We start from the raw sequence: 24,044 nt of genomic DNA on the forward strand, positions 1-24,044 counted from the left end.
TATGTTTATCAGACTGTCAGGGGCATTGCTTGTGCAAAGTTTCAGACCTTCAGAAGTGAAAGAACATTACCAAAAAGCAATGATCCTAGATCAAATTTGAATTTACAGGTTCTGTTTTCGTTTTTTCTTATTTTCGTTTGGACAGAAAAAGGAATTATACTATGGCACCCGGACCGGGTCATACACAGACTTTTATTTTATTTTTACCTTTTATTTTTGTTATTATTGTTTCACTAACCCTGTAGTTCCTCCTAGTTTGTATTTTTCTTCCTTTAAAAAATGTTTTATTTTAAATTATTTATTTAAAAATGATCACATAACGCTCAGTCATCAATGTTTGGTAACAGTGACATGAGATTCATTCTGTGTCAGCCAATCAGACAGAAGGTGTTCTGCGAGGACCCAGAGTTGACCTTCATGATGCCTGACTGTAATAATGTTTAATAATATAATTTTAAAAACAATGAAAGTCAATATCACATATAAAATCAGTAATGCATGTTGTTCTGCAATGTATAGACATTTTTTGTTCTAGATATTTTTAAAAACGAATTTAAGATTTTTTTTTAATAAACATTTCCGTAATCAGGTAATCGAAGAGACAGCCTTCTGGGCCTTTACATCATCCTCTGTGACATTTCTAGCCGTTGCACTCATTCAATAACACTTGGTGCAGCAGGATGGAGTCCAGAGGACCAAACTAAGCCCAGAACTCTGTGTGTTAGACTGAGAGATTGGCCACGCCACTCGAGGAGGATGTCTCAGCTCCTGAGGCTTCTCTCGGCGGCCGCGGCGCCTCTCTGCCGGGCTGGAGGAACCCGGGCTACTCGGTGCTCTGCTGCTACGGCAGGAAGGCTCTTTATAGCCGGATACCGGAGCTTCGCTGCCACGGTGAGCTTTTCTGGAGGAACTATACAATGTGCGAGCCAGTCGGTGATTTAATTACTCAAATGTTCCCTCAACGTGTGTTGGACGTTAAGCTTTAACCGTGTTTGTTTGGAGTAACAGACAGCTAACATAGCTAGCTGCTAGCTGGCTAGAATGACTCCCTGCTGAACCCGGTTGCAAAATGATTAATTTCAGGGAGAGATTCCTTGGCATATAAATATTATACACTGTACATCTCGAGTGAAGTTCTCACCTGCTTGCGTATAATATAATTTTTAATTCGGCATTAGTCCCATCTAGATAATAGCCAATTTGGCTCTAAAACGTTGTTTTCCTTATAGAGCTAGAGGTCGATAACGTTACCACGCAGTAAGCAGGACTTGTTGGGTTAAACCAGGGATGGGCAACTGGAGGCCTTGGGGCCGCATACGGCCCGCACCCTCACTTGAAGTGGCCCTCAGTACAACTATATGCATTTGAGCATGAAATCTTAAAATTGCAGTGTAAAAATGCACCAAATTACTTCTTGCATTGATGTTGGTCTGCTGTTCTTGTACTGAAAAAAAAAGAAATGAGTAGTAACCACAGAAAGTGGTCATTTTTTATTTGCTTCAAACCTTTTGTATTCCTATTTATACTGGTTTTATTTAATTTAGTTTAATTTTACTCACTGCAGCCTTGTATTTCACTGCAATATCTATCTATAAGTCATTAAGGGCGATTCTCATGAAGCCAGTCTAAGTTATGTCTGTAAAGATTATAAGGACATACTTAATTTAACTAAATATATTTCACCTTTTATATGAATGAACAACATAGCCACAATGAGGCACAATTCATTGTTTTGTGCTAAAATAATATTTTCTATATTTTTGAACATGTTTTTGATTCACAAATTCATTACTGCAATGCGTCCAGATAACAATTTGGCTGGAAGTTGGAACAAAGTTTAATTTCTCTGATATTTAAAAGAAGAAATGGAATTTATATATATACAACACTATTCCAAGAGCTCACAAGTGTCATGAATTTTTACAACCTCTCCTGTCCTCTCCTCTCTGTTCTGTGCAAACAGTATGTATTCTGTATAATTTTCAGTGAATATTTGGGTGATTCTCATGAACATGGTACAGCTCATCGCAAAACTCAATTCAAGAGCATTGAATACATATTTTCTTTGACCCTTTACAACATATGCAATCTAAAGTCACTATTTGATATGAGTTTATAATCTATTCAAATTTTTTAAGGTATTTTCTCACATTTTTCGAGACACTGTGAACAAAATTCATTATCGTAACACATTTTTAAATAAAAAAACTAAAGTTTTTTTCTCTTTCTTTGGCAAGCACTTAAATTGGCTCAAGGGTAGCTGGTGTCACCAAAATATATTTTATAAAATATTAAAAACCATTATATTTGAATATATTCTGTTAAATTATACATTTTTAAACAAGTGTATATTCATTTTTATAAAGTTTATTCAATAGTTATTGTAAATATTTAATAAACTGGGGAAACCATGACATTTTTTATCTGGATGCATTACGGTAATGAATTTGTGAATCAAAAATATGTTCAAAAATATAGAAAATATTATTTTAACACAAAACAATGAATTGTGCCTATTATGGCTATATTTTTCATTCATATAAAAGTGAAATATATTAAGTTTAATAAAGTATGTCCTTATAATGTTCACAGACATAACTTAGACTGGCTTCATGAGAATCAACCATTTGTCACATGACCATTTGTCTCAGTATGATTGATCATGGTTTCACAGTGTCGCTGTGGAGCAGAGTTTAAAGCTTTTAACAGGATCTAGTTATTCAAAACAGTTTATTTTTTTTAAAAAGTTTTTAAAATGAGACATGTGGAATAAAGGGATTTTTACAGAAATCTGAACTGAACTGAAACTAACCAATGATCCGTTTAAAGACGAAAAGTTAAATTTTTCTGATATCTATTTTTTAAGTTTCTTCATATAATAAAAGGTGCATTTTTGGAGGTGGGGTTGAGAGTCACATGTTAACTTAAAAAAATAAACTTTTTGGGATACATGAATGCGGTTTCATCATAGATAGCAGAAGCAGCTTTGGCTGAATTTTTACCCAGCAATAGTACTTGCATGAGGCATTGTATTTGCTCAGTGTAATTTTACTACTAAAATGTAGAGTCAGACTATTGAAAACTGTCAGTTTAGTTTAATTACAGTCACTGGCCCTCATTTATCAAACGAGCGTACGTGAGAAAGTGAGCGTAAAGTGGGCGTAAGATGATTTCTACGCAAGCCTCTGCATTTATCAATGTGGACGTGAGCGGAGGGTACGATCAGATCTCACGTCTGCTCTCAGCTCGTGTACGCAAAATTGAGTCGGCGTGAAGTCCACACGTCTGAGTCTAAGAATTGATCTTAGACTATAGTATCGATGCCTGGAGCTGATAAAACTCTGTGGTGTTTTGATTTTTTATGGTGACCAACCAAAACATGTTTAGACTACATCATTTATCATTAAAACATCATCCAAAAATAAATACACCCTGCGATCGTGAAATTCTTTAAACAGAATACCAGCCGAGGATATTAAATGTTGTTGTCTTCTGCTGTTTACTGTTATCCAGCTCTGACACCGGAGTGTCAGTCTCTCCTTTACCAGCGGTGCTGCCCGAATAGAAACTTTTCCAATCAGCGCTGCCACACACTCCTCTCACTAGGACATCATTATTAGTAAATGTAAAGAGGTGAATAATATATCTCCATCATAATAATAGCAATATTCCTATATTATATAGATTACTAGGCTTTATATATCACGATGTAATTACTCAAACCTCGCTGGGAGTTTAATGGTCCGCTACTTTGCTGACAGCACCACTGATTTCCTTCTTTTTCACTTTTTATGCTGCCAAACAAAACCAGTTTATTCTGTTGCAGCTGTTGGACGTCAGCGTTTCACTTTCTGACTCTGAGAAATTCCTCTTCTTTTGGAATTAAAACTTAGCCTACTTTAAAACATTGTTTACCTCCTTCAACCAAAAGATACGATCGTTTGATAAATCATACGTGGGCCCTGTCGTAAGACGAAATATACACTCAGATCTGCGCTTGTTTCTACGCTCGCTTGATAAATGAGGGCCAATGTGTCCACCTTGCTCTAATCTAATTTGGGCAATCCATACAGTCGAGTTGTTCAGCCAAAACAAGACAGTTGAAGACACCTTGGGCTCGGAAAACTGTGACGTTTTGACAATTTTCTAGACAAAACCATAAATAATCAATCTGGAAAAATATAAAAAGAATTACTGACCATTAAAATTTTCCATAATTGTAGGTTCACTATTCTGTAACAGCAGGATATCCTCTTCTTTTAAACTGAACAGCCTGGACCAAACCAAGAAAAAATACACTCAGAGCAAAATAATGTAAACAAGGTTATTTACACACGCTTTTCCCTGTTGTGTGTCAATATCAAGATCATGCAGAGGTAATTTGTAACCGTTTCTGCTTACATAGTGTAATGTACGTTTTGTAGGGGTTGGCGATATGGCCCTAAAAGAATATCACATATCATATTTCAGGCTATTTTTGCAATAACGATATTCTTGACGATATTACGAAATACTTATTAAAAAGATATAGAAAATATGATTTTTTTCTTTTTAGTCTGTATAAATAAATTAAAATCTAAAATGTAGTGTGAAGTGCAAATCTCAACAGTTGCCAAATACAAAAAAAATTACTCTTGACTCTTGAGTATGAGCAAATCATAAAAATAACCATTAAGGGGTTTCGGGGGCATATTTTAATGACATTTTGTAAAGGAGAATAAAGGTTCTTGTATGTTTTATTTAAGGCATCTTATTTTGACAGTCTTGTAAGTTCTGTGGTGGATTCTGTTAACACACTGTGCTCTTATTTCGAAAGGTGCATGTGTTTAGCGACAGAGTTTGCAGTTTTTTGTGATTAAAACAACTTTAATTGTTAGCTCGTGGCTAATGAACGGCATAATACAGCAGTGTGTTTGGAGGCCAGTGGGGAGGGCAGCTCGGTATATTCAGTTGTGTTGGTGTGTGAATGCACATGCATGTCTGGGAGGAGGACGAATAGGTGGGTCGGGGTTTGACTGACTTTTTAAAAAAAAAAATTAACAATTTATTTATTAACACTTTTTCATACAGTTTACAGCATCAGTAACGGCAGTAGAACTTCAAATTCAAACAAACACCAAAACCCACCCCCCTCACAAATCACGCCCCAAAGGCCCTTAATCCCAAATAATGATAATAATAATAATAATAATGAAAAATAAATAAATAAATAATAATAATAAAAAAAGGATAATAACAGTAATAGTATTCAACAAAGGTCATGATATTGGCTTGGTCTTACAGGAGTGGTAACAACCAACAACTACAGCTACACCATTGACTCAGTACAGTACAACTAGTTAACTGTGAGGAGTTATCCAGATATGTTTTAAAGTCACTCCAGCATTTTTCAAAAAGATGGTGTTTCTTTTTCACATTGAACATAAGTTTTTCAGAGGCCATGTGTGATGCAACTTCCTTAAGCCACATTGAGACAGTGGGTGGGCTTTCACTTTTCCACAGTATGGCAATACATTTATTTCCAGCATTTAGGGATAGCCTAATAAAATATGTTTTCCTTTTCTTGTTAGTGGGTAAAACCGATAAATCCCCTAGCGAAATCAATCTTGGAGAGTGAGGAATCTGGGGTTTGACTGACTTGTGACAGACACTCAACCTTACGCCACTACATCAAGAAGTAGGAATGTTGCCAATATCATGATATGCATTTTTTTTAACCATAAAGAAAAATATACCGATATTATCGTGAACGATACGATATGGCACAGCCCTAACGTTTTGAATACATGTGATAATCAGCATGTGTCTGTAAGATGTCAGTTGTAAAATAGTTGTTTTTCACCAATCACTCACAGGTCACTGTTTGTGCGACTCAGTGCACTAAAAGTAGTGGTTCTGTTGTCTTTTTTCAGAATGTCTGTCGGACCCCAGTGAACTTCTTGACCTGTTGCAGATTCCAGGCAGCTCAGCGACGTCTGTACTCCACTGAACCCAACGGTGAGATCTGCTGTGTGTGTTTAAAGGACACAAAGGGTATTTTGTGCTCAGCCAAGCCCAGCTGGGTTCAGGTGCAGGACGAAAAGAACAAACAAAGAAAAAGGGCACAGGTTGTCTGCACACTAACGTTTGCAAGATCTCAGAAGTTTTATTGATGCAACAATTGGACTGAGAAGATCTTCATCAGACAAAAATCCACTTATAAAAATAGCAGGCTACAATTACAGACAAATGACAGCTACACCTACAATAAGGGGGAATCACAGGATACAGCTATTTCCAGTAAAAAAACACAACTTAAGAAAAGGACAGTAGCCCATAAAGGATATCAATTTAAAAAAAGCCATTTCAAAAGTGATTTGAGCGTTTCAGTTTCCTTTTATTCATCACAGTTAAACCAAGTTCACTCACTAATATTTATTTCCAGACTGTATCAGAAATAACTAGAGTCACAACAAAAACAAAAGCTTGTAAAAATAAGCTCTAATTTGTATTTCTGTGACATTTAACTTTCTACACCCAAAGCAGTTTCAGGGTGTTTTCTGCTCCTGTAAACATTTTACTCACTGTGGCCTCGATTTCATGGCAGTACAAAAGTCCTACAGCTCTATAAAATCAGCACAATCATGACTAGAAGTGGGGAGAACTTTGCTTTTTGTGCAGAATAACAGTTATAACTAGAAAATTTCCTCTGGGGAAATTTTGAAAGGGCCACGGGGGCTACTGCCGGTGTGTGTACACTATGATGAGATTCTTCAGAGATTTCAAACTATGCCCTTTAACTTCAAAGTGCGTGTGTGTGTGTGTGTAATTACAATCACATAAAGTTACCTGTGTGTGCGTGTATGAAGCATGTCCACATGGCTACTGAATATTCATTAGATAGGTCCGCATGGCAACTTAATATTCAGGGGACACTCAACAGAATTAACTGACACCTGTCCCGGCACAGTGACAGCAGAGGTGGACAGACTCGAATTTCTGGCCTCGAACAGAAAGCATTTTTGGCAAAACCATAATACCTATCATTGATCCGACTTCACTTTGAGCGTCCCGAGTTCTTCCTGAACGTCTACATATGATTTTTTTTTTAAGAAAAATAAAAAAATAGCTTTGTTAGAGCGATCTAAAAAAACTGTTCCATCTTCCTTTTTTCCAAATCTCCCTGCGTTTTTAATATGGGAGCCAATGAGGCTGTTGGTGGTGTTGGTGGATCATCCCTGCGTCGTACGCCCAAACTATAACTCTGACAGCTTTACCAGAGGATTGTGAGGGAGAAGACAAATTTTCCTACGTTTCTATGTATAAATTATTTCTGTAGAGTGGAATTTGCAGCCTGGAGCGCAGTTTTCAAATTTATCTTTTGACAGTTTCACCTCTCCCTCTACACTCTGAGCGATGACATCACACACTCTGACACCAACATTCCGTGCAATACACACCCATTATAATCTCAGAATTTCTCCCAAAATTATCATGGTCATTGAACAGGGATTGATAAAAAACTATATGACCCAGCGAAACGTGGATTAATACACCGATACACAAGACTTGTGTCTACTGTTTAAAGTTTAAATGGAGTCTCTAGGTGAAATTATCCCAGAGAAGTAGACGTTTAAAAATCTCCAATTATTGTTCTTTTTCACTCATTTTTTGTCGGCCGTCCCATTCATTTCAATGCAAAATCTTGGGCAGTTTTTTGCGACTTACGTTGCGAAAAATTCGTATTCTGTAGAGAAAAGTAATAGCACACCGATCCCGATCAAACCGCACATTTTGATATATAATTTGTCCTGCAACTCTTCAAGTTGTAGGACTAGTGGGGGCATCCCGGTGGCTCACACTGGTAGAGCGCTTGCCATGTAAGCTGAGGCCTTGCTGCGGCGGAGCTGGGTTCGAATCCGGCCTGAGCTCCCATAATCCGGCCTGAGCACTGGTCCCATACAGCTATTGCTGTATGGGACCAGTGCTCGGTGCGATTGCCCCGAGGCCCTAATAACATAAATCATAAAAAGAACAACACACAACTTGTATTTATTTGATCATTTATTTTGCAAAATTGTGTTAAAGAATAGAACATATACATTTCCCAAGTGTTACGAGTATATATAAACAGCTGTTTGGGAGATTTTTTGGGCAATTCCTACTGCCTGTCAAACATTTGCAATATTACTAAACTAGTAGGGATGACGCCGATCGATCGGCAACTGATCGGATCGGCCCGATATGATAAAAAAACGATCGATCGAAAAATCAGATCAAAGGTTAAAATCACTGATCGCATTATACGTACATTTGCTTTACAAGTGTTTGTTATGGTGTGATATACATTCCGGATCCAAAGGTGGCGGTAGTGCGCCAAAATGCTGCCGCTTAAAAACGAAGAAGAAGTGTTGTGTTGTGGTCATGCAGCCTGCATGCACCGACACACACCCACAACATGTCTGCCATATGGAACTTTATCTAAGTGAGTGAGTCCGATGTCACACAGGAGCAATTTATGCAAGCGTTTAGACATTTAGAGAAATGTTAGTGTGAGAGTGAGCAATAATAATATGTTACACTGTACTGTAGTTCAATATGCATTAATGCCACCAATGTTCAGACTGGCATTTTGAGTTTGTTTAGCCTGTTAGGCTAAATGTTAGGCTCAATTTTTATTTGAATTTTATTTTATAAGATGTGTGCAACAATACAGCCATTTAAAATGGATAGTATCAATAAATTAGTGAACTTTCAACATGAATCTCTTGCCTGTTCTTGACTGCCCTATAGAGGCCATGTTAGCATATTGTTTTCCACAGAGCCACTGCTGCTATGAAGGAATATTAAAGTTACTGCAATGCAATAAATAAAGGTCAATCTAGGTAATCTAGTAGTATCTAGTAAATAAATGATTACAAGGTTAACATAAATGAAAGACTATAGGCCTGTGCATGAGTGGATGAATTGATGGGGAGGAAAAAAAGAGTAAAATATAAATATTAATATCGTCCCACGTGATCGATCGGTTTTGATCGGTGATCGGTGAGGCTTTAGGTGATCGGTGATCAGTATCGGTCCAAAAAAACCTGATCGGACCATCTCTATCTGCTAGTGCTGTGATGAAAACTGAGACAGAATGGAAATGGCGGTTTGTCTGACAGATGTGTAATCTAACAATCATGTGTTTCAGATGGAAAAGGAGGAGCAGGAGGAGGAGGGAAATCATCAGGTGGAGGGAAGAGAGGAGGAGGAGAAAAAGACTGGTGGAGGAGAATCCAAAATGTAATGCAAACTTCCAAAAATGAAAATAAGTTTACACTAAAATCAAAATTCACAATTTCAGTAATTCTAAAACATGAGACATTTTAATTCCAACAAGTTGTTCAAATATCTCTGCTGCTCCTCAGGGTGACCTCCCCTGGGACCAGAACGAAAACCGTTTATTGGCAGTAGCCGTGATTGCATTCACTGCAGGTCTGCTGCATTACAACTACAAAAACAGCTACAAAGAGATCAGCTGGAAGGACTTTGTCCACCGCTACATTGGCAGGGGAGTGGTGAGGAAGAAATGGGACTACTGGGACATTTTTTACAGGGACATGCTGAGAACCTGACATTATTTATATTTATTTATTTGTGTAAAGTAAAGGGGCTTTAAAGACAAACACTTAAAAACATGTTTTCTGTCCAGGTGGATCGGTTAGAGGTGGTCAACAAACAGTATGTCAGAGTCATCCTGGTGCCAGGAGCCTATGCTGAAGCGGTGAGAGGAAATGACTGCAATATGACGCAAAAGAAAAAATTTAAATCTCTGCTGTATTTTTGCTAAACATACTGTATGTAACGTCCAAATTAAGTTATGAAAATGCAAATTCTCTGCTTTAATTTCTCTTGAATTGAATAAACTAAGACATCTTTGTGAAATTAGAGGTTTCGTTTCGTATCCGTTTATTTCGGTCAATACATGTCATTAACACAGAAGTAACAAACCAGAAAAACAAAACTGATCAAAGAAAACATTAAGTTAACAGAAAGAATTGATAATAGACATTTGGACCGAAAAGGCTGAAGCATAGCTTATTACGCCTACCCTGTTACAACTCAAGTTAATTTAAAAATTTGAAATGTACAATCTGTTATTTATTAAAAAAAGAAATAAGCAGTCACAAAAGAGAGAAAAGAAAGAAGCTGCTTGATTTTCCTTTTTTTTTCTTCTTCCCCTCCCCCTCCTTTCCCTTCTTCATCCTTTCTTCCTTAAAAAAGAATAATAAGAAAAATATATATAATAAAATTGAAAATAAAGATAAAAGACAATCAAACATACAGAACAAAACAAAAATAGTAGCCGAATAGAACGTGTCACCACTCATTACTCTAACTTATGTAAATGAATCATCCAATTTTTAAATACTTTTTGAATAAGTTGTTGGTATTGCAAGTTTTTAAGTTCCATAAAAGGTTATTTCTGTCTGTAAATAATTGCCCGAACAATCATATAATCAAGAAGAATCTTTTTTTGTGACCTGCAGAGACACATCTGGTTCAACATCGGCAGCGTGGACACGTTCGAGAGGAACCTGGAGGCGGCGCACATGGAGCTCGGGCTGGAGCCATCAAACCGCCCCGCGGTCATCTACAGCAGCGAGAGCGACGGGTCGGTTTAAAACAAAAACATTTCTGGCTTGACTTAGAAAAAAAAGATTCACTTGACTGGGGAAAGGGTTCAGATGGATTATTAATCAATCTGCTGATTTTTTTTTTTTAACATCAGATCCTTTGTTGACTTCATATTGCCTTATTTTTCATCTTAATCACAATTGGAAGCATTAAATAAACAACATTTTTACCCGAAAAAACCCTCTGCTCCTTACAACCAGCTGCAGGTTGAAAAGTCATGTTTTTGTTTAATAATCAGCACATTAAACCATTTATTTTTGCAATAAAACGTTTGGATTTTTGAATTTCTAATGTTCCTGGGACAGATCTTGTTAGGAAAAGCTTAAAACAATAATATTTGAACAAAATCACTTTATTAACATGCACTACATGTTATTTATACAGTTCAGAGTCTTTTAACAAATTTGTTACGAGAACCTTCCTCCTCTGTTTCACAGCTCTTTCCTCTTGAGCATGATACCCACGGTGCTGCTGATTGGCTTCCTGCTTTTTGCCCTGCGGCGAGGACCAATGGGAGGAGGCCCCGGCGGTGGGAGGGGCGGGCCCTTCAGCATGAGCGAGTCCACAGCGAAGATGATGAGGGACAACATCGAGGTGAAGTTCAAGGACGTGGCCGGCTGCGAGGAGGCGAAACTGGAGATCCTCGAGTTCGTCAACTTCCTAAAGAACCCAAAACAGTACCAGGACCTCGGGGCCAAGATCCCCAAGGTACACACAAACACACACACACTCACTCACTCACTCACTCACTCACTCACACACACAGAGATCTGAAACTGATTTTTTTTTAAACTGTAAAAAATAAGATCTGAATCTGAAAAGAGAAAACATGCAACTGAAAGAAACATATGAAAGTAAAAAATGAAATAAAAAATGTATTCAAAAGAATTACCTGAGTTGATCATAATTGTATTTAACCTGAAATATTCAAGATCAAAACTTGAAATTTCAGAGTTTCAGATTTTGTTTTCAAGTTTTTTACCCTAATCTAGCTTCATACTGCATTAGATTTAGACTCTCAAAAGTTGTTTTTTTTAATTTCTTACCGTGAGCAGCAACAGTTTCTGCAACAAAATTTACATAACTTCAATAATCAGAGTTTTAGATTTTCACACAGTATATTTATTGACATTTTGCTAATTTTCAACAAACATTTATAAACATTCAAAAAACATTCCTTCCCAATAAAACGGCATCCTCTGAAAAAGAATAATAATAATAAAAAAAGGATTAAAACCCCTCCAATAACTTAATATTTAATAGAAGCAGAAAATAAATATTTACACACACACACAGAAATAAAAACAGTAACTAAATGTATGTAAATGTATGAAATCAGCCAGCTGACTTGCATACAATTAGAAAAAAAAAACAGAATTATAGGAAGAAAAAAAAGACAAATAATGTAATTGTCAAATAATCTAATTAAAAAGCATAAATGTATTGTTTTTTCTCAGGGTGCTGTGCTGTCTGGACCTCCGGGGACGGGGAAGACTCTGCTGGCTAAAGCCACAGCCGGAGAGGCAGACGTCCCCTTCATCACCGTCAACGGCTCGGAGTTCCTTGAGATGTTTGTTGGCGTCGGTCCTGCCAGGGTGAGTAAAGACAACCAGATCTCTAATATTTCACAAATAACTCTCTGCACTCGTGTTAGAGATTTTGAAAGAAGGATGATCCTAATTGGTGGATAATTTAGGAGAAATTTAAATTTTTTTTCCATTCTGAACATCAGATGATGAGCTTTTTCCTCCTCAGGTGAGAGACATGTTCTCCATGGCGAGGAAGAACGCCCCCTGCATCCTCTTCATCGACGAGATCGACGCTGTGGGGAGGAAGAGGGGAGGAGGGAACTTTGGAGGTCAGAGTGAGCAGGAGAACACCTTGAATCAGCTGCTGGTGGAGATGGACGGTAGGCCAGAGATAAAATGATTCTTTTTTTTATGTATTATTTGCACAATAATGCAGATACAAAAAAAAAAAATGAATGCTGCAAGCAGCAATGAACGGGCACAAACAGAGTGGTGCTGTCAGGGGAGCTGGCCATGCCAGGTCTTGCGATCATCAGCCGCCTCCCAAAAGAACCTTTGTCCTAGGTTCTTTTGACAGGCCACTGGTCACGAAAGGAGCCGTGGCCAAGTTAAGGGGGCGGGGCAAGGTGACACCAACATAATAGGAACTCTCTGGCAAGTGCAACGACACCTCTGAAAAGAGTGTATGACAAACGGGCAATGAGTTTTGAATGGGGTTGTGGCTAGTGTAAATGCGCAGAACAAACAAATTTGGTTGTCTCTGCTGAGTACAATGACATAAAAGTCTCCACGACAAACAGTTCATTAGTTAGGTAAAGGGTCGTGGTTAATCAAAAGGGGCAGGGTAATCAATAACCTGTTAAACAGGAAGTCTCAACTGAGTACACTGAAACCTCATTCAAGTCTCTATGACAAACAGTTCATTAGTTATGACAAGGGGCGGGATAATATGAAATATTGTTATGTAGAGTTGTTCAGTGATGGACCATCATCATGCATGAGAAGTTTGAGGCAGATTGGACAATGCATGGTCAAGTCATACAGTCTCGTGTTTTATGGAAAATCGCCATATTTTGCCACCATCCCACGCCCATATAGTGTCACGGTCTGTCAATCTTTTAATAACTTTTGATCCCAAAGGCCTTACCGTACTGACCAAGTCTGAAGTCGATCGTGTTAAATCTGTAGGAGGACTTAAAGTATGTGACGTGAAAATGGCAGATAACAGCAGAAAATGCCATTTTCGATCCAAGATGGCTGACTTCCTGTTGCTGTTTGCGGTATGGCTCCAAGAGGCTTTTTGGTGCGTCTCAACTTGATACATTTGTGTTCCAAATTTCGTGTCTCTACATGACACCTACAGCTGGGGCTCAGAGTATAACTTGTTATTTCCTGTTGCCAGCAGGGGACGCGATGACTATGTGTATATTGACATTTGGATGTGTTCAGGGATGGACCCTCATCATGCATGTAAAGTTTGAGGCATATAAAAAAATAGTTGTAACTGCTAAGGAGGCTCCGGACGATTGTCAAACCTCAGATTCAGGAGGAACAATGCGGCTTTTGTCCTGGCCGTGGAACAACGGACCAGCTCTTTACCCTTGTGAGACTTCTGGAGGGGTCATGGGAGTTTGCTCATCCAGTCTACCTGTGTGTTGTGGACTTGGAGTAGGCTTACAACTGTGTCACTCGGGGAGTCTGGTTGGGGGTACTGCGGGAATATGGGTACCCTATATTACCAAAGTGAGAGCTGTGTCCGCATACTTGGCAGGACGTGAAACGTTCCCGGTGGGTGTTGGCCTCCGCCAGGGTTGCCCCTTTTCTCCGATTCTGTTCGTGGTCTTCATGGACAGGATCTCAAGGAAGGCGAGGAAAGGATCCGGTTTGGTGACCTTAGAATTGCATCTCTGCTTTTTGCAGATGATGTGGTTCTTTTGGCTTCATCAGACCAGGACCTCCTACACTCATTGGGGCAGTTTGCAGCACCTCCAAGTCTGAGGCCATGGTTCTCTGCCGGAAAACGGTGGACTGCCCCCTCTGGGTCCATCTATGTTCCAACCCTCACCTATGGTCATGAGCTTTGGGTAGTGACCGAAAGTACAAGATCGCGGATACAAGTGGCTGAAATGAGTTTCCTCCGTAGGGTGGCTGGGCTCAGCCTTAGAGATGGGGTGAGGAGCTCAGACATCCGGAGGGAGCTCGGAGTAGAGCCGCTGCTCCTTTTCCTCTAAAGGAGCTAGCTGAGGTGGTTTGGGCATCTGGTAAGGATCCTCCCGGGCACCTCCCGTTAGAGGTGTTCCAGGCACGTCCAACTGGTAGGAGGCCCCGGGGAAGACCCAGAACACGGTGGAGGGATTATATCTCTCTCCTGGCCTGGGAACGTCCCCCAGGAGGAGCTGGACGCTGTGGCTGGGGAGAGGGACTTCTGGAAAGCCCTGCTTAGCCTGCTGCCCCCGGGACCCGGCTCTGGATAAGCAGAGGAAAATTGATGGATGGATGGATGTGAAGGAGAGGAATGATAACTGTAAGGCTTATTCAGAGTCTTCCTTTAAAAAAAATCATCAAATCAAAATAAAAAATAAAAATAAAACATGCAAACAACAAATCAAACAAACATAAAATGCAACAAAAAACAATATCCACATAATATCCACGAAAATACAACTTAAAAAAAACAAGAAAGAAGAAAAGAAAGAAACCAAGAAAAACAAATAAGGTTTCAATTGGAGGTGTTGGTATTAATTGCCTGGTCTTTTCTTCTTTGTAGGTTTCAACACAGCGACTAACGTGGTGGTCCTGGCTGGAACCAACAGACCCGACATCCTGGATCCTGCACTGATGAGACCGGGACGCTTTGACAGGCAGATCTACATAGGTAGGGTTCCACATGAATCATCTCTACTGGTTACATGTATGCAGCGAGTGTGCTGTTTCCATAAAGGTGCACATTTCTAGCAATGTTTTTATAAGGTTTTAAATGGCAGAAGGCTGAAGGTGTTTTTTCCTCCTGTCTCCTCTCAGGTCCTCCAGACATTAAAGGCAGAGCGTCCATATTTAAAGTCCACCTGCGACCAATCAAACTGGACCCCAAAATAGACAAAGATATGCTCGCCAGAAAGATGGCGGCTGCTACTCCGGGATTCACCGGTAAGTTACATCTGCAGGGTTTACAGTTTTAATGGAAACTGTTCAAGACATGTGGAGGAAAGGAAAATGTAGAAGTGTAGTCGGTGTGTTTATTTCAAACAACCTGAATGAGCGAAATATATTGAGCAGAAAGGAAAGAAAACTTTGGTGGAAGTTAAATCAAAAAGTAAAAACTAAATGTGTTTTCAGCTGAACTGTACAATATTAAATAAATCAATAAATGGTAAAAAATCAGGAAAATAAATATATTAATAAATGTAAATATAAATATGTAAATGTGTCAAAGTCGTTCAACTAATACAGAAAAAGTGACCTCTCCAAAATGTGGGTGTGACTGGAAACAGAAATGTCAAAAAGTAGCTAAATTTCAGAAAAAAAGTATTTTTTGTTACTAGGCTAGGTTTAAACATTTAACAATTCTAACCCATTAATGTCCTGTATTGCATTAAACCTGTTCTGACCATATTTCCTGAACAAATTAATATAAAACAAGTAACAAAAATATCGCTGTGACGTATACGTCAATTGAAAACCTGATGTGACGTATTTGTCACACGTTAACAAAAATGGTAATAGGCCACTCAATTATTTTCACTGTTTAAATTATTTGAAATTAATATATGCTCTGCTGTTCAATTTAAAGTACATTTGACCAAATATAAACATAAAATAATCCTATCCTATCCTGTCACAATTTTGATATATGTTGTGGAGATGCAAAGAAAAAGGCAAATTTGTGTTTCTCTAAGCAGAAAAGGTATCATATACATAAATTCCATAAACCGCCAATGTATCATATATTTCACATCACAAATCTTTGACATTAAGGGGTAGTATTTTTTAAACATCATAAATGTGTTGTATGTGGTCCACTTGGTCTGTGGTATATCCCCCATAAATTCCTTCAAGGGTATATAGGTCTGGGTTAATTAAATCTTGAAATTAAATGGCATACTACAGCTGGCTTTTTTAGAGAAACCTGTTTATTATACATTACTTTTTATACATGTTTATTAATGTGTCTGTGTTCAGTGAACTAGTTTAAAGTTTGTTTGTTGACTGATGTTTGTCATCAGGAGCCGACATTGCCAATGTCTGCAACGAGGCGGCGCTGATCGCTGCCAGACATCTGAACGAGTCAGTCAACGCCAAACACTTCGAACAGGCCATCGACCGGGTTATCGGAGGTCAGTCAGGCTGTTATGTTGGTTATAATTTAGAAAACATTAAAGTAAATGGTTGTTTCATTGTTGTGCTGTTGTCTAAATTATCAGTCATTAGTTTATATGTTTATATGTGTTTTCAGGTCTGGAGAAGAAGACTCAGGTCCTGCAGCCAACAGAGAAGAAGACCGTAGCGTATCATGAGGCGGGTCACGCCATCGTTGGCTGGTTCCTGCAGCACGCCGACCCGCTGCTGAAGGTACGGCTGATATCTTTAACTAATAAGACACAAAATATCAGCACGTCTGCTTCTTCCTCTCGTGACAAATTCTCTTACATGTTCTGAATAGTTAAAAAAAAAAAAAAACTGAACATTAATGAATATAATAATGATTTGATTTGCATTTAGAGAAAAACATTTAAAATAGAGTTGTACTGTGTACGCAACCATTTAAGCCGAGAAAGCATTACCGCATTTCTACCATTAAAACCAGGGGCCAGGAAAGCGGATATGTTTTCTATTATTTGTAGGTTTTTTTCCACCTATTTTCGGTCTCTTGGCCAATGAAATGCATCAGAATACATGTGGGAGTGTCACAATGCAACATGGGAACTTATAAATCATGGCGGAAGACGACTATAGCGGAGGGAGCTCAGATATAACAGCTATAAGCTCTCAAATACTTTTTGAATTTCTTTTCTATCTGCTACAGAGGCTGAAAAATCTATTATTTAGTAGGAAGCGTTGACACTTCTGTTGAATTTCCAGAAAAACTTCAGGTTTTAGGGGGTTATTTTAAAATCGCCCAGAGGTTTTACAGGCATTTTTTATAGCCGTTTTAGGCCTAAATGGGTTAAACAGGAATTGTTCATCTACAGATAAAATAAATAATAATAATAATAATAAATGTCTAAAGGACAATAGATGATGACAATAATGATAAAATTACAAAAAATAAGGGTTTATAAATAAAGAGTAACAACAAAACAACTAAATACAAATAATTGAGTAAAATAAATTTAATTAAAGCGATTAACAGGCCCGATCCCAGTGGAGCCGTGGGGGAACCAGCCAGGTCGGGTCTTGGGATTGTCGGCCGCCCACCAAAAGAACCTGGGACACTGGTCAGGAAAGGGGGGCGGAGCAAGGCAACACCAACGAAATAGGAACTCTCTAGTGGGCGCAACGCCACCACTGAAAAGAGTTTAAGACAAATGGGTGCTGAGTTTTCAAAGAGGCCTAGCTAGCATAAATGGGCGGAGCAAACAAATTTGGCTGTCTCTGCCAAGTGCACTGACACCTCATAAAAGTCTCTACGACAAACAGTTCAATAGTTATGAAAAGTTTGCATGGTTAAAGCATAAGGGGCAGGACTTTATGAAATATTGTTATGTTGAACTGTTCAGTGATGGACCATCATCATGCATGACAAGTTTGAGGCAGATTGGATAATGTATGGTGAAGTTATGAAAAAACACCATAATTTGCCTCCATGCCACGCCCACATAGTGTGATGACCTGCAAACCTTTTCCTAACTTTTGATCCCAAAAGCCTCATGATGGTACTGACCAAGTTTGAAGTCAATTGATTGGAGAGAATAATAATAAACGGACCAATATCAATAGGGTCCTCACACTGTTAGTGCTCGGCCCCTTATTAAAACATTGGTTTATTATTGATGATTAATACACAAGAACAAAAAATGCCATTACAAAAAAAAACATTTGAAAACAACAAAACAAACTGTTTTTTAAATTGTACAATTTGAAAATGAAACTTAATACAAAAAAATTAAATAATTAAAATGTGCATTTAAGTAATTTCCTGTATGTCCAGGTGTCAATCATCCCGCGGGGCAAGGGTCTGGGCTACGCTCAGTACCTGCCCAGAGAACAGTACCTTTACAGCAGGGAGCAGCTGTTTGACAGAATGTGCATGATGCTGGGGGGCCGTGTGGCTGAGCAGGTCTTCTTTGGCAAGATCACCACCGGAGCTCAGGATGACCTCAAGAAGGTCACGCAGTCCGCCTACGCTCAGGTACAACACACACACACACACACACACACACACACACACCTGACTGGACCAAGCTTGTAAGAGTTTGGAATTTTTCATTAGTTTTAGTTTTATTTTCATTGTCAATTTTTGTTTTCAAATTCAGTCAGTTTTAATTTAATTTTTAGAGTGAGTTTGCTAGTTTTAATTTTTTATTTTTTGGAAATTCCATCCATCCATCCATTTTCCTCCTCTTATCCGGGGCCGGGTCGCGGGGGAGGCTAAGCAGGGCATTCCAGACGTCAGCTCCTCCTGGGGGACCGCGCTTAATTTTAGTTTAGTTTTTAGTAATGGGGTATTTGTTGGGTGCCAGATTCAAAAAGGTCACAATGAATGTTGCCTTTATTTCCTTTGTCTGATCCATCTCAGCCCCAATAAGTTTATTAAGTCATAAAACCAGATAGATTAAATAGATTTCATATCACCCAAAAAGGTTTAAGTATGAAAAAAGTTGACAAAGACGAAAACGAAGGACATTTTCACTATAAATTTAGTTAGTTTTGTAACCACAAAATACGGTTTCAGTTAGTTATCGTTTTTTTAAAAACTTGTTTTTATTTTTATTTCAGTTAATGAAAATGTTTTTTTCAATTCTAGTTTTGGTTATTTCGTTAGTTTTCATTATCTATAATAACCTTGGAGTGGACAGGTTAAATGTTCTTCTCTCCATTACTCCTCCTCTCTGCTCCCCCCACCTGCAGGTGGTGCAGTTTGGGATGAGTGAGAAGGTGGGTCAGGTGTCGTTCGACCTTCCCCGGCAGGGTGATGTGGTCCTGGACAAGCCATACAGTGAAGCCACGGCAGAACTGATCGACGAAGAGGTCAGAGAGCTGGTAGAGCGAGCATACCAGAGAACACTGGAGCTCGTCAAGGACAAGAAGGAGCTAGTGGAGATGGTGAGACTCTCTAATGCAGTGGTTCCCAAACGTTTTCTACTGTTCAACCCTTTTCTAACTAAAATTACTTTCAAGCCCCCCCATTTAACCCCCACAACACACTTTAATGAAGTCAGTGGGCAAGAAAGTCTTGTCAATTTCTTTTAATTTTTGCATTTGTATTTGTTGTATGTGGTGTAGATTCATGTTCTGATTTAGGTTTGCAGGCCTTGTCCACATTTTAATTTATTTTAGCCTTGACATGTCCCCCTTTTATAACTCCCCAGCTCTAATGCATCATGTGCTGTTCAGAGTTTTTTTTTTTTTTAAATCCAAAGCTTAAAAAAAACACATAAAGGAGTATTTCAACTAGGGCTGCACAATTAATCAAATTTTAAATTAACCTGATCGTCGGTGATATTTCCATTTTAAAATGCGGCTCTCCTGCATATCTAATCAAGCACTTTCTACACCAGTAGTCCACCAACCACCAGGGGGCGAACGCATAGTTAACGTTTCATCTAGCTGCCTAAATAAATAACGAGCACTAAGCAGGATATGACGCAGTACTCGACGCCACAACAAAATGCGCAGTTTGTAAAAGCTGGCGAAGCAGTGTTGCCAACTTAGCAACTCTGTGGCTCGGGGATGTTTACCCTTAAGTGTCCAGTCTGCAAATTGCTAACAGGCTAACAGTTAGCTCTGTAGCAGTACAGTGTGTATGTTCTACCAGTTAGCTCTGTAGCAGTACAGTGCTGCTGCTGCAGGAGGTGTTCACTTGGTGATCTCTGTTTGTTTACAACAAGCACCGGACACTCTGTACACACACTAAAAACTGTTCCTATTGTTTGTTTAAAAATAGTGCAATAAAAATACAGGTGTTTTTCCTAACATGATAAATAATCGTGATTAATAATCGTGATTACAATATTGATCAAAATAATCGTGATTATCATTCTGGCCATAATCGTGCAGCCCTAATTTCAACACGTTTTTTTTCTCAGGACAAGTTGGAGTAAAGTTGTAGATTTGTTTCACCAGCTTGCAGCATTCATCTTTTGATCTCCTCCTCAGGTGGGGAAGCGTCTCCTGGAGAAGGAGGTCCTGGTCAAGGCAGACATGGTGGAGCTGCTTGGCCCGCGGCCGTTTGAGGAAAAGTCGACGTACGAAGAGTTTGTGGAGGGGACAGGGAGCTTCGAAGAGGACACGAGCCTGCCGGAGGGCCTCAGAGACTGGAACCAGGAGAGAGGAGGAGAGGAGGAAGAGCACGAGGCCAGCCCACCTCAGGGTAAACAGCAGGCCGTGTAGAGCCAAAGCACTTGGACAAGAAGAACAAACTCTTTTCATCCGAGCTGCAAAAACACACAACTCAGCGCTGATTCGGAGCCTGTGAGGGTGAACTTTCTCCACAGATTAGTAATTTATGCCTTCAATTTACTTTCGTTTCCCTCAGGTTAACAATTCAGACACTTCAATCACAGCAAGTTCTCAGTTTGTCCCTCACAATGGACAGCGTGGAGTTTAAGTTTGGCATGTGGATATATTTCAGCTTTTGTCTGTTTGAAAGTTTCTTTCAGTCTTTTTGTTTCAGATGTAGGAACTAAACGAGAAGGAGGGATAAATATATTGCATTAAAAGCACAAATTATAATTTTAGGATACAAATTAAGTCAAATTAAGTAAGGCTCTAAATGACTAATTTTAGGTCGAAGTTGAAACCACCAGGCTCTGTGCATCTCTGGTTAAATGCAAGCGTTTGTTTTTTTTCACCGTCCGGACTCCAAGACGCTCCTACTCGCCTTAACACTGATCAACCAGGGGACTGGTTAATATCCCTGAACTGAGTGTAAATGATGCACATTTTTCTCTTTATTTATTGCATAAAAAGGGAGTTCTGCTCCCCGACTGACATCCTGATAACAAGCAAGAAATGAACTCTTCCACAGCCAAATTCAGAAAGACATTTTTACAGGTTTGAATATTTTGAGAATTGATGTGAAATTTTTCTTTTGTTTGTTTTGTTTCCTGCAGTTGTTTTTACTCTGTTCAGAGTATATGTAACCACAGCGACTTTCAGTTCGAGCTTTATTTCTTTTATACAAACAGCTTGATGCTGTGAACACACGAGTAGATGACTGTAAAGATGTTTTGTGTGATAAAGACTCAAAAGGAAGCTGCTACATCACCAGCCCACTGACTGATGGGAAACCTTTGTAATATTTGATATTGATATTACAGTGCTGGCTGCAGTATTTCTGCTGATTTTAAAGGAGAAATCCTCAAACACTGACACAAAAAGTCTTTATTACTTTAGGCTTCATGAACTTGTTTATCTTTTAATGTTTTTAATCATCAGTTCCCCCGAAAAGAGTAAAACCAATTAAATTAATCTTAAATACAATCTGTGTATCCTTTTTCATTGTGATTATTAGACTGAGAAGATTATCATCCAAAAACTATTATTAGGTTTTAGGTTATTTTATATATTTTTAAAAAATCTCTCAGTTTTTAATTAATATGGTCTTGGACTCAAATTTGAAGATGCACTACAGGCCAAATATTGGGAAGCAACTTACATTTTCTGTTCACAATGGCTTTCTTAAAAACCAGTATGTATTCTTTGGAATTTTTGGATGTGTTTACTGCATGATCATACTTTACTTTCATTGAATTGAACCTTTTTCCTCAATTGACCTTTAGGTATACATTGATGTTACCAGACCATTGCTGAATAAATGTTACCAAAAGAAAAGAAGGGCTTAGTTTTAGGGTTGAGAAGATTAGAGTCACAACTTCAGTGCAAAAGTTTAAAAAAAATAATCACAGTTTGCATTATTCAATTTAGCTCTTTGGCTTTTGAGAGTTTGGATACAAAAATCCCAATACATCTCAACTGTGTTCATATCTCAGACTAACTACCACAGAAATGGCTCAAATTGAAGCAGCTGAGAAAAGAAACAAGAGTACAGATTTATACTTTAAGAAAAGAAGGATACACTGAAAGAGAAATGCAAAACACCTAATCAAATCAAAATTACTTTATTTATCCCCGAGGGTAAATTCAGTTAGTCTGGTAGAATCTCTGTTAGAATGAGACAGCCTGATGGCTGTAGGAGAGAAGGAACTTTTGAATCTCTCCGTCCTGCAACAGAGAGAGAGAGGAGCCGTCCACTGCTGTTTTTTGGTCCATAAAGGTTTTGTGTAGCAGATGATCTGGGTATTTCAGGATGGACTAGAACATGTTGACAGGTCATCTCTCCACCACCTCCTCCAGTGTGTCCAACCTGGCTCCAACCACAGAACCAGCTCTTTAGACCAGTCTGTCCAACCGCCTTCATCTCTGTGTGTGATGCTGCCTCCCCAGCAGACTGCAGCATAAAACAACACACTACCACCACAGACTGATAAAACATCTGCAGCATCTTACTACAGATGTCCAGAGATCTGAGCTTCAAGAAGAAATAGAGGTGGCTCTGCGTTTAGGGACCAGTCCTAGTTATTATCCAGATATACACCTAGATACTTAGAACTTGGCACCACCTCCATGTCCACCCCACAGGTAATCACTAGCTGAAGGGGGGCTTGAACTTGCGGAAATCTATGATAATTTCCTAAGTCCAACAAAGGAGTTCACTACACCCTGAAGAGACGAGAGGAAACTGGAAGTTTTGATGATAGAAAATGTTGTGGCAGAAAGAGATTTACTAAAAAAGCAGAGAATAAACATATTGTCAAATCAACATAAGGTCATAACCCATATCTGTGACGACTGAAAAGATGTTTGAGAAAGGCTGGTCTAAATGGCTGTAGCTGCAATAAATCCACTACTTCGTCCAACGAACAAAAAAAAGATCTGAGTGGGCAAAAGCACATTGGACCTGATATGTCTGGAAACAAGTTCTCTGAACTGACGAAAGCAAATTTGAACTATTTGGTTCAAAGCGCAGGTTATATCCGCAGACAAACTGACCGTCCTAAAGCACTGACAATAAAGCATGGAGCTGGTAGAGCCATGGTTTGGGGATGTTTTCAGGTGATGGAGTGAGAGAAGTTTGAAGTAAAGGGTTAGTTATAACTAAAAATGAACTCCTTGATGTCTGTTTTATCTTGTGACAAAGTTTTAGATTTCAATTTTGCTTTATTTCAGAGAAATAATGATATAAAAACCACAAAATCCAACTCAAAACCAAGCAGTAATTGCACTTACCACAGTCTGCTTTGGATATATATATGAATTTAAACAACTTTAAATACACTTATAACAAAATCAATTTGAAAATGTTTATTCACTGAAAACTAAATATAAAAGCTGAAAGAAGACAGCATTATAGTTACTGCACTCTGGTTTTGCTGTAAAAGCTTCTAATAGTAATGCAAAAACAGAGTGCAGTAACTATGTTTTTGGGGTCAAAGGTCAAATAAATCATCTTGATTTTTAAGCATAAAAATGACATCAATACATGTAGAAATAAGTGTCCTATCACTTATCTACATATAACCCATTTGGCTGGCCAGTTAAAACATGTTAAAGAACTTTAAAGCAATTTTTCTCAGTTTTACCCTTTGTGTAGTTATTGCAGTTAGACTTTGGAGGGCAGTATAGTTAAAATGTATT

At 38.6% G+C, this 24,044-nt stretch overlaps 1 protein-coding gene across 1 annotated transcript; it reads left to right on the forward strand.

Moving 5' to 3' along the window:
• The first annotated feature begins 612 nt into the window (after positions 1-612).
• Positions 613-23,768, forward strand: LOC131972720 (AFG3-like protein 1). Its single transcript, XM_059334396.1, has 16 exons — positions 613-891; positions 5,913-5,997; positions 9,173-9,264; positions 9,390-9,539; positions 9,674-9,745; positions 10,512-10,636; positions 11,097-11,367; positions 12,117-12,254; positions 12,415-12,568; positions 14,956-15,063; positions 15,210-15,335; positions 16,412-16,522; positions 16,642-16,757; positions 18,337-18,537; positions 19,257-19,451; positions 20,505-23,768. The coding sequence occupies exons 1-16, from the start codon at positions 757-759 to the stop codon at positions 20,736-20,738; spliced, it is 2,313 nt and encodes a 770-aa protein (XP_059190379.1). The 5' UTR covers positions 613-756; the 3' UTR covers positions 20,739-23,768.
• The last annotated feature ends 276 nt before the right edge of the window (positions 23,769-24,044 follow it).

The sequence above is a fragment of the Centropristis striata genome, chromosome 6, assembly GCF_030273125.1.
Source record: "Centropristis striata isolate RG_2023a ecotype Rhode Island chromosome 6, C.striata_1.0, whole genome shotgun sequence".
Lineage (NCBI taxonomy): Eukaryota > Metazoa > Chordata > Actinopteri > Perciformes > Serranidae > Centropristis > Centropristis striata.